General features: G+C 36.4%; 1 protein-coding gene across 1 annotated transcript in view; it reads left to right on the top strand.

Annotated features, from left to right (window-relative positions):
* The window catches only part of LOC109079986 (electromotor neuron-associated protein 1-like), a 24,031-nt gene that overhangs the window by 1,044 nt on the left and 10,975 nt on the right, over nt 1–12,012 (top strand). Inside the window, 1 exon segment of the mRNA XM_042753031.1 lies at nt 1,937–2,038. Coding sequence (XP_042608965.1) covers nt 1,937–2,038 — 102 coding nt within the window.

Below are 12,012 nucleotides of genomic sequence, written 5' to 3'. Positions count from 1 at the left end.
TGAGCACTGAGCACTGCGGCATGAATTGTGCATTTTTGTATGAAATTGATAAAGCTGCAGTTTTGATGGTCTGTAAGGACGGGAATCTCGAGATATTGTTGTTGAAAATGTTGTTTATTTACCACTATATTTTGAGCAGGTGTTTAAACTTACTATAGGCCGGTGATTAATTATGGCAGTAGGAGTGTCCCTAGTGTTGATTTTTCTTTCAAGCATAAAATAGTCTTGGAAAATGTGCATACAATCTCAGAAAAAAGGTACAAAGCTGTCGCTGCAGTGATAACCTAAGGTACAAAAGCTAAAAGGTACATATTTTTATTTATCTTTATCTTTTTTTTTTTACCACTAAATAAGTAGCACTTAAAAAGTACATATTAGTACCTAAAGTGTATATATCTAGCTTTTGTATCTATGGGTACCTTTTTCTAGCCTATTATTCAATAGAAGCTTAAGCATCTAAGAAGCATCTAACATTTAAGCTTATGTGTAATAAACAGTTAAATTTTAAAGCACAAAGTTAAGTGTTTTCATATTTCAGCAAAGAAAATAGTCCTGGTTATTTTTTATTGGTTTAGTACTCTAAAATATGTTTTATTATTTATCTGCCAGCTTTTTGTTCTCATAAAAGTTTGCTGAATGAACATTTTCTTATCATAACTACTGGCATTTTGTCTAATGATTGTGAAGCTTGACTTTGACTGTAAAAAGTCTTCTTGTTACGCTACTCACATTCAGTACATTTACAGTCCTGACATGCTCCATCTGCAGCATTCTCTAATGTTTGAACGTCTAGAAATCTGAGGATTATCCCATTCCTCCTGACAGACTCTTAATCAGAAATTAGCATATTGATGAGAGTGAAATCAATACTGTCAGGAATGTCTTGTGTTTCTATAGGCTGTGTAAATCTTATTCGGAGAAAACAGAAGTATCGGTTCATCTCTGCGGTCATTACCTGTTTTAAATCCCAATGACACAGCATTTCTGAGGACAAACACTGCAGTGTTTGCAAGATTTACACTTCATCTACAAAGCAAAACAGAATCTGAGGAAAATAGTCCTTCATCTCTATAAAGAACAGAGGAGGAAGGACACAGCCGAGGAGCGTTCAGAGGCATAGAGATTTCATTTCATTCCCTAATTCTCCAATTTAGACTTTGAAGTTCAGCGCAGTAGAAGCTTAACACACATCTAAAATTTTGGGATCTTATGTAACACTCAATGAATATTCTGAGCACAACACACTAAATCTCATGTTTAAAACTATATGGCAGATGTCTAAGACCATACTAATAACTGGGGTTGAAAAATTACAATTTAAATATAAACTAAAAGTTTATTTAACAAAATAATAAAATTAAGTAATTAATATAAATATTTTCATTATTATTATCACAATTATGTTATAACAATTACAGATAACATTAATCAAAATATTAATATAAATAAAATAGCACATTGAAATGTATTTTCATTTTTCAACTCAAATTGTTCTATTACATCATAATACTAAGTAATGTAAAATAATATATTGCAATTAATAAAATTGTATGATATACATTGATATATGCTATATATGAAGAGGAAATTTGTGAAATTCTGAAGTCAACTTTCCACACAAAATGCTATCACATTTAAATACTAAGTAATGATAAAAAATGAAGTAATATAATTTGTAATTAATGAAATAGTATGATATATGTTAACATGCTGTATATACGAAAAGAGGAAATTTTTTCAATTTTACCTTTTCATGCATTATTCATAAATTTTTATAATATAATTTAATGAAAATAAGTATGATATATATGAAAAAAGAGGAAATGAGCTAAAGCTCATTATGTGAAATGAGGGTGTGAATGAACATTGCGTACACATGTACAGTTCAGGAACTTTGCTCATATTGATCATGTCACATGTCTCTCTGTACCTGCAGGTATTCGTTCCTGGGACATCAATGTGTCAGAATGTGACCTGGACCAACAACTACAGCTTTTCATAACCAGACATTCCGCCCAGTTCTCAGCCGAGGTCAGAGGTCAGTCCGAATGAAAGGAAGACATCTTGATCCTGCAGTAGAGTTGAATGCAAATGAAGTCAGAAGTTTATATGAAATATACTGTATAAAAAGATAAAGCGCAAGCTAAATGAACAATGAATCCATTTATTTCCCAGTATGCCACACATAAATAAATATTTTCAATTGGAGTCAAGCTGTTCATATGGCCGGCCCAAGGTCACACTGCAGTGATCTTGCTTACAGAGAGCTCACAGATAACACACACGATATGCAGCTAATGCAGCACTGAGAATCTACCCACTGGGAGTCCAGCATGTGTGTTTGCACGGGTCCTGCTTCCACTGTACTGCCTGGCACAGTGGTAATCAAAGAGCTGTGTCAGGAGGAGGAGAGGAGCTGCAGAGCCAGTGCTTGACTGCTGCAGTGTGTGTTGGGCGGGACGGACCTTGATCTGTGTAGTGGGTTGAGCTGAGGCAGAATCACAAAGGCTCAAATGTGCCTCAGTGTAAGACAGGCCATTTTATAATAGTGATAAGCTGTTTTTTAAAGACTAGCATGCTATTCATTTCCTAACTGCTGAGAAAGTGCTTTACTACCCATTTTAAACCCTAAGCTGCTGTCAGAGGAGGTAAATGATACAGTAGCTGGAGATGAAATTCATGTAAATGGCAATGTAATTTAGCATAGATTCTTTTGTTCTGAATATATATAGGCACGGGACTGCATGTGATCACTGATTATGTCCAAACCAACAGTGACTGCCAATGTCATAATGCTCTCATATAACAACAGAGCGCTGCAGAGATGATGTATTTCTGTAAGCCAAAACCCTTCAGACGATCGTTTTAGCATTTCTGGTTTCATCATTCTGCAGTCAGTGAACGGGTTTTTGGTTAAATGAGTGAAATAAGGTTTGTGGTTAACACAAGCTCACAATATTTTCACATTTATCATATGACATAAAATACATTACCTTGTCATTTTTACTTATCCTTAAAAGAGTGGTTGTTAACAAGTGGCCAAATGGGACAACAGTGGGTGTTGGGAAGATTTTTAGTTAAACACACCAAACAAGAAACCTCATCTACTCACTTGCTTTCACAGTTTCATTGTGTTTTTAATTGCGTTCATTAATTACTAACCCTCATGTCATTCCAAACCCGTTAGACCTTCGTTCATCTTCAGAACACCAATTAAGATATTTTTGATGAAATCCAAGAGCTTTTTGACCCTCTATAGACAGCAAGGGTTCTACCACATTCAAGGTCCAGAAAGGTACCAAGAACGTCAATAAAATAGGCCATTTGACATCAGCGGTTCAAGGGAGAAAAATTGTTGAATAAAGGTGTTATTTATTTATTTATTTTTTTTTTTTGCGTACAAAAAAAGTTTTCTTGTAGCTTCATAAAATTACAGATAACCCACTGATGTTGCATGGAGGATCAGAGAGCTCTCGAATTTCATCAAAAATATCTTAATTTGTGTTCCAAAGATGAACGAAGGACTTACAGGTTTGGAACGGCATGTCGAATTCGCCACAGAATCAACATCTCTGGGAAATCTTGTGAGAAGCATTCAAATTCAGCGCAGAATTCTGTTAAAGCTGATATCAGAACAAACGCCACTGATGTGGAAAACCAGTAAAAACATTGTTCAATAAACACAAATCACCACCATTCACCATGGATTTAACAGTAAAACTACAGGAACAACTTGTGGAAGAAATGGTCTAATGTTTTCGAGTGTTTTTAAATGCTTCACACAACTTTTCCCAGCACTTCAAAGTTTTAAGTATTACCGAATTTGAAAGTTATTTTTAATGTGACGATATTTGTTCATCCTTTATAGGTTTCCCCCATGTATAAAGCTAAAAGTTTTATGATGTTGGAAAGAAAACAATTATTTAAAAATAAAAAAATGTATTAAATTACCACTAGTAGATGGCTGCAGAGAAGTACTTATAGGCCATTTTCACTCCCTAATATATATTTTTTTGTATTCATTAAACTATATTTAGACATTATGAATGAAAGTAATAAAAGTACATTTTATCAGATGTAATATATTTATTACATCTGTAAGACGTCTGCTAAAGATCTGGGAATCATCTGCTGTGTACTCTGATAAACGTCTAAGAAGCAGTTTTACATGCATTCTAATAAATGTCTATTTGACATCTGACAGGAAACATCTTAGAGACCTACTGCAGATGAACAAGCATTCTTAAAAAATACATCTTGCATATGTAAATGCAGACATTAAATAGACATCTCTGAGATGTACATGTGTGATTAGGTTGAGTGCTTTACTGTCAGGTGCTGGTGCCATCTTCTGTAGAACTGAATGGCACTAGTGCTGGTGTCCTCAAATGTTAGTCTGGAGCCCTACAGTGGTTCTCGAAGTCAGAAAAGTCATAACAGTTTTCTGTGGTATATTTTCACTGCAAAATTTGAGAAAAGCCACAGCAAAATCAGTAATTTTAGGCCGCAAAAATCTGAAAAAAGTTCCGCAAAATCCTGGAGGGACTGGTTTTTATGACTCACTCACAAAGACAGTCCCTTATCACCACCTATTTCACAAACAAACCAACATGCAGAGAGTTGCCAAGGTTTTGCTACAGTATGTATTTTCTAAAGTGTTTTGAGTTTTTTGTGTGTTAATATTATTGCAAGCCTGGCAGAAAAAAACCCAAGCAAGTTCAAAAGCTTAGAAAAGTAGCACATCTCTCCTCAATAAGCTACATTACTTGAAACGTCATACCTGCCTTTGTTTTAGTTCACCCAAAAATGAAAATTCTGTCAATAATAACTCACCCTCGTGCCGTTCCAAACCGATAAGACCTTCGTTCATCTTAAGAACATAAATGAAATAATTTTTGATGTAATCCGAGAGCTGTCTGACCCTCCATAAACAGCAACGCAACAGACAAATGTATTGAAAAAGTATTCTCGTAGCTTCATAAAATTGAACCCACTGATGTCACATGGACTATTTTAATGATGTCCTTACTACTGTACCTTTCTGGGCCTTTAACGTGGTAATTGTGTTGCTGTCTGTGCAGGGTCAGAAAGCACTCAGATTTCATCAAAAAATATCTTAATTTATGTTCAGAAGATGAATGAACGTCTTACTGGTTTGGAACGCCAAGAGGGTGAGTAATTAATGACAAAATTTTCATTTTTAGGTGAACTATCCCTTTAACACAATATGGGCCTAGTAATACTAAGGTTAGAATAAAAGAGCACTAATAGACTGCAACGACAGTAAATGGATGGAATAAAGCTTGGGAGGTGGAGTGATGCCCTCTGACCCTGCTGAAGGGCGTGATGTGTACTTAGATCAGATTGTGATGACTGGTCTGTGGGGTGATACAAGGTTAACAACTACTAAAGGTTGATGTCTCAGATTGTGCTTTTCTGTGGCTCAAGGCCTGTCAGACATGAGGCTCCCGGGCTGATGGTGCAAATGGGACCGCAGTATCGATTCGGCCGTATCATATTCAGCATCTATCTATCTATCTATCTATCTATCTATCTATTAAAGAATTCAGTAATATTTCAAGCATTTTGTAACTGTAGACACTCCTTGCATCCAGATCTAATTTCTCATCTGTTTTGGTAAGTATCAGTTACCTGATTATATCCTCACAGCTCTTGGGTGTGAAGTGAACTGAGAGTTACTCAGCAGTCTGAAGCCCTCTGAGAACCGAGAGCTGCTCCTTTGTGCTTTTCCTGGTAATGAACTGCAGGTGGCCAAAAGATACAGCTGTGTCATTCCTATTATGCAGCACATTTTCATGTCCCCATCATATATGTCGGAATATATTAGATAAAATATTAAACTCACTCATTTTAAAGATGGAAATGATATGTATCATTATATTAACTACAATTTTAAAAGCCTGGGGTCAATAATATTTTTAGAAATTAATACTTGTTTACATTAAATGTAAGTAACATTAAATTATTTAATGCAATTTTGTTTTCAAATAAATGTTGTTCTTTTGAACTTTCTATTCATCTTGCAGAGTATCCTGAAAAAAACATGACATTTTCCACAAAAATATTAAGCAGTGCAACTGTTTTCAATGTTTATAATAACAGTAAATGTTTCTTAAGCATCAAATCGGCACATTAGAATGATTTCTAAAGGATTATGTGACATTAAAGATTGAAGTAATAATGCTGAAAATGCTCAAATTTAATGATGATGATGCCAAGCTGAATTTTATAATTCAGCTTGGCATCACAGGAATAAATTACATTTTAAAATATATTAATATAGAAAACAGTTATTTTAAATTGTAAAAATATTTCACAATTTTACTGTTTTTACTGTACTATGATCTTTGGTGAGCATGAAAAAAAGTCAATCCCTTCCACTGTGCTAATTTCATATATGTATTTTAGTGTACTTGTATACAGAGAGCGAGACATAGAGAAATAGAAAGTTAGCCCATTGGGAGAGATTGTCTTGTCATTGGTGTTAAGATTTTCAGTTTGACCAGAGCATATTCATATTTTTTAAAGTGCTGCGTAACAGGACCGATCCCTCCAGTGTCTGCCAGAAACAAAGAAATGAGGCATTAACAATCTCCCAGATGATCTAAAAAAAATAAAATACAAAATAAAATACAGCAGTAATGACCTCGATCAGTCAAGTTTAGCTGCGGCTGGTGGGGAGGTTCAGGCCAAGGAAACGGCATGATCAGTGTTTTCATTTTTACTGAGTCACTCAACCTCCTCTCTTCTTCTACTAGAAGTTTCCATGGTGACCTGCATCTTGGCATGAGTCAAGGTGAGCGTCGATGTGAGTGCGCTTTGTGAGGAGAGAAGTACTATGTGCACATTACAGCAACTGTTAACTGTTGTTACCCAATTAATATGACACTATATGGACTTATGATATCTTAATGTATTTTAAGGAATGCCTTGAGAAGGAATAGCGGCCTGCAGTAAAATGAATTCTTTGTACTTTGGTAATATCAGATACTGGCATAATTGGCTTTTTATTAAACTGTGACCACCACTGCATTAGCTGCTGACAGGCTTCATCCTCTCAAATATCCTATTAGAGAGACCGAATGAGACGTTTCGACCACCGTTATGCTCTATGAGTCAGCGGTTGGGAAGACTGATTGTCTGCAGGCGGGGAAGTAATGGTCTGGAGAAGAATTTTCTGATATTTCCAGTCCCGTCTAAGTCACGTGTTCCCACAAGTCTATAATACCTAGAGAAAACTCTTTCCTTTTTCTCTCAGGATACACACAAAGGAAATCGGTACTCTAGTGCTGAAGCCTCAAGCAGGACCTATTTATAATGCAAGCACTGAGCCATAGTTATGAATTTCACTGATGCTGAGGGGGAAGCGAACGATCACATGATTTTCAGACGGACTGATAATTAAGGCCCAAAGCCAAAACTTCATACCTCTGAAAATTCTAAAAGCTCTTTTGATGTAGGCTTATGTGTGTGTATATTTCTGTTCAAAAGTTTAGGGTCAGTTAGATTACTTTTTAGAGAAATTAATGTGTTTATTCAGCAAGAATGCATTGAATTGATCAAATGTGACTGTAAAGATAACATAATGTTACAGAAGATGCCTCAACATGCCTTTGCCCTAAAATTGCGGAATTTTAGATGATGAAATAAAGCAGAATACTAGCATACTGTATAAAAAAGTGCTCAGGAAAGGGCTGCTGCTCTTGACACCAGCAAAAGATTAAGTTCATACACATACATCGTGGCCTTTAGGGAATGAGGTGGAATTCAAGAGGTAAATATATCCACTAAATATTATTCTTCTCTGAAAATCAATTTATCCAGTTCTGGGCTGTACAATATATTTTTAAGCGCTAGAACAAACACAATCCCCTCAGTTGTTTGAGCAATCTTCAGCAGGCTTTTGTTTTCGACTGATACAAAAGGCCAGTGAGACATTCGTGGCTACGCACAGACACTGAAATGAGGAACAAAACAAACACTCAAGCTGATTTAACAGATTATCATTTGTGTTTTGACTTGGAAACATTTTTGCACTATGCGGTTTTAAAAAACTGATAGGTTTTTAACATTGATAATAATAATAAATGTTTCTTGAGCAGTAAATAAGCATATTAGAATGATTTCTGAAGGATCATGTGACACTGAAGACTGAAAATTAAGCTTTTCCATCAACAAACAAAATAAAATAAATAAAGACATTTATATATATATCAACCAGTTGTTTTAAATTTTAATAATACTTCAATATATAACTGTTTTACTGTATTTTGATCAAATAAATGCAGCCTTTGTGAGCATAAAATACCTCCAAAAACATTTGTAAAGAATCGGATGAAATTTTTTTAACGGTAGTATATATAATGTATTTAAATTACTGGCCATATTTTTTTGGTTCAAAGAGAGACATATTGTAGTGTTTTAGAGAGCCATTCATTCATGCAATTTGTGCTGACATCCTGAACAGCAGAGGGAGGTCAGTCATGCATAATTGAGGCTGCTCAATAATTTATGATTTGGATATTGATAACACTGCAGATTCTGTTCGAGTCAAAGCACTAAACCGGAGCATAAAAAAATACCTGGCACTGATTTTAGCATGTTGTTTTTAATGAATCATTAGATGGATGCATTGGTAATGACAGTAAGTTTTCCAGGGCACTTTAACAGCATTTAATCATTAATTAAATTACATTACACGCAGAGGGAAAGTGAGAGAGAAAATCATTTGTTTGCTCTATTGATTTCACAATCACAACCCATATAAATGAGAAATAAGATAAGACATTTCATCTTCATAAATTGAGCCTTTGCTGATTATCTGTGCTGATCTGACTGCAAATTATGTCTGGAAAGCATATCAAAATAGATCAGGATTGTTCCATAGAGGGGGAAAATTGAAAATATGGCCTGTCTGGCAGAATGGGCACAGCAGAAAAAACACTGCACCAAAATTCAGTTCTCTTATCATGCCATAAAGCCATGCAGTGCCTGCAGCAACCCTTATTCAGGTCAAGCACTCATTCAGTAAGGCTGTAATAAACTATAAAAAACATGAAATGATAATGTGACATTTCTGGGTGAAACAGAGGCAAAATGCATGGCAGAACTTGATTCAGTCCATCGAGAACTGACTAGATTGTGAAAGTGGTCTTATATAACAGGTGGTTGAAATGGAAGGGCTGAAAATAAAAGGGCTTGGTGAAAGAGGGTAGGCTTCATTTTTATATTTTGATGCTCAGATGCTCGTATGGACACTTTACCATCCCATAAGGTTAGAAAATAAATTCAAATCTAGTATGCGATTTCAGTTTTTCAAAAGTTAAAATTATGATTTTTAAAAGTCACGTTTTTTAGAATGCTGTGTCATGAGACCCTGAAAAAATGGCAACACAAAGGTCAAATAGGAGCAACAATAATGTACGAATACCTCAAGTGTGTGACGGAAATGTTACGCCCCTTAACATTTTTGGAAACATACAGCGTCTCCAGCATGGCGGCGGTGGAAAAACAATGCTACAGTGAGAATAAAAGTTATCCCGCCTTTGTTTGTGTATACATTTGGGCAGTGTTATGCAAATCATCCAACACAGTGAAGTAGATTTATGGGGGCGTGTTTGAATGTGGTGTTTTAGGAAGGCGTGGGCGAGTCTTAACTTTTATAGAGAATATCTTTTTTGAGTTTGAGACTTTGGTTTGAGACTTTAGTCTTTGCAACTTTATGGATCTTATATATGCACAAACAGCTTGTAACACTCCAAAGATAAAGAAAAACTTCAAATCGCATTGTATGAAACCTTTAAACTTTAGTGCTGCAATTTTAGTATGCAGTGTCATCATGCACTAGAAGATGCTAGCGCAGCAGTCAAATATGTCCTTCTTGCGTATTTACATAGAAAACAATGGGAACCTTTCTGTGTGAGCAACCCCTTATATTTTACATTGAGCGGGCTGTCTCTTAATGGATGCCAGCATATTTACATCACATGACTGTGATGTAATGCGCAACTGATAAAATTTACATTATATAGTGCTTTCAGGCTTTATATAGAGCTTGAGGGAGGTCGGTGCAATGCAGCTGCAACACAAACTACCAATAAAACAGAACAAAAAATAAGTGAGACTGAATCCATGAATGTCAGTTATATTTATGAATAGATACAAAACACAAGACACAGCTAAACTAAGCAATAAAGCATATAGTATAATAGAAAAATCACTGCTGTAGGAATAAATAGGTACCAGCTGCATTACATATATACTAAAACCAACACCTGCATCAGTGCATTACTCTCTTTATATATAATGGGCCTATAGGGGTAAATTGCATATAACATGCCATAGGCCTATGTAATGTAATATAATATTAGACATGAAAGGGTTACTTGTGGTGCATTGAAAGTATCACTAACTCCCCCTCCTCCCAGCCTAACCCCTTTTTCTTAAGACAGTAGCTGCATCTGTAGTTTAATCGGCGAGTGGCTGCAGCCAGAGCTGCTGCAACCATCCCGCTCTGCTCGAGAACCCAAATCTGCCAACCCACACACACTCTCCGGCCCCTCCCACACACACACACACACACATACAGCAGCGACTGCGCTCCCGAACACCCATCAGTCGCGAGACACACGACGCTCTGTTAAAGTGGCCCGCTTCAGCACACGGTATGTATCACTTTCTGTCTTGCAGACTACAGAGACAGCGTTCTAGCGTGCGCCGACGCGGTCTCTGGGCGCGACTTTTACGCAGTGTCGCAGTGGCGTCCGGACAAAGAAGTTCTCAGTGACACTTTGCTTTATGAGAGTCTGACGACCGCGAAGGGGGTGCGTATCCTTATTTGGACCGCATATTTTGTCTTCTTCTTGACGTTATTAATGACTTTTGTGATCGCGTACCGGCTTGTGGCTTCTGAGCTGAAGCGAGACAGCGACGCATTATGATGGTCGTTGTCGGTCGCGATACATGACGACGAAAGAATTAGGGTAATTTTTTAAAACGTCCAGACACAGTCGTTCGTTAAATCTACCTTTAATTTGCGCGACGTGATATGATCGTAGCCGGAGGGAGGGACAGAGAGTGTGTACGCTTCAACACCTTACTGTGTGTTTATCCCAAAAACCTAACTGGATTAATTAGCGTGTGAGCGGACCGGAGGACGTTGGCGGGGAGCTCGCTCGCGGACAGAGGCTCCAACTTTAGTCATGTTGTGTGCTGAATTTTTTTTTTTTTGTTTTTTTTAGCTTATTTGTAGTTTACCAGGCTGTTGAAATTATTTGTGCCCCTCGTTTTACTGTAGCTATTTTGAAGTAGTCTTGTGTATTTATTAGATTTCCGGCGTGCTTGTGCTAAAAAACCACAAGAATGTCATATTTGCTGCATGACCGCCCACTGTCTACACTGAGCTATTTTTGTAGGGAGGGGCTGTGTTAAGATGCCAAAACATGTACGCGCTTTGGAGAAATATATTATGCTCAGAACGTTTGCGCTGAAATTCCGTATGATTCTGACGCGTGTTCACGGTTACGAGTTGAGTGTAATCTTACTCGAACGATTTTGGTTCATTAACGATACTTTTTAGTGCCTTTTGTAGAAGAAAATTTCTGGACAAAAGGAGATTTAATTTAGGCTATTATTGCTGGTCAGATCTCGTTTTAGATTTTCCCCTCAAAATATATCTTGTGAAACGATATATTTTTATTGGAACTTAGGTTTTCAGCAAGATAGTTTTAGATGAACCTAAGTAACGCAATACACATATAACTTCTAAAAAGAAAAATGTGTGTTGGTAACATTTCAGTTCATTCCAAAAAAATACCAGATTCTCAATAAAACGTAGCCTATCTTTAGTCTCAATGATTCTGCTCATGTTTGAGATTCATTCGTTTGAGCCCAATCAGTCTGCACTGGTCGCACTGTTGTTGTTGTGTGTTTTTATTTATTATTATTTTTACTAAAAAGAACTGACACGCGATCATTCTTCCTTCTATTCTC

Source organism: Cyprinus carpio, chromosome B25, assembly GCF_018340385.1.
Source record: "Cyprinus carpio isolate SPL01 chromosome B25, ASM1834038v1, whole genome shotgun sequence".
NCBI lineage: Eukaryota > Metazoa > Chordata > Actinopteri > Cypriniformes > Cyprinidae > Cyprinus > Cyprinus carpio.
Note: the sequence above shows the minus strand (reverse complement) of the source record. Positions and strands in the feature narration are given on the sequence as shown.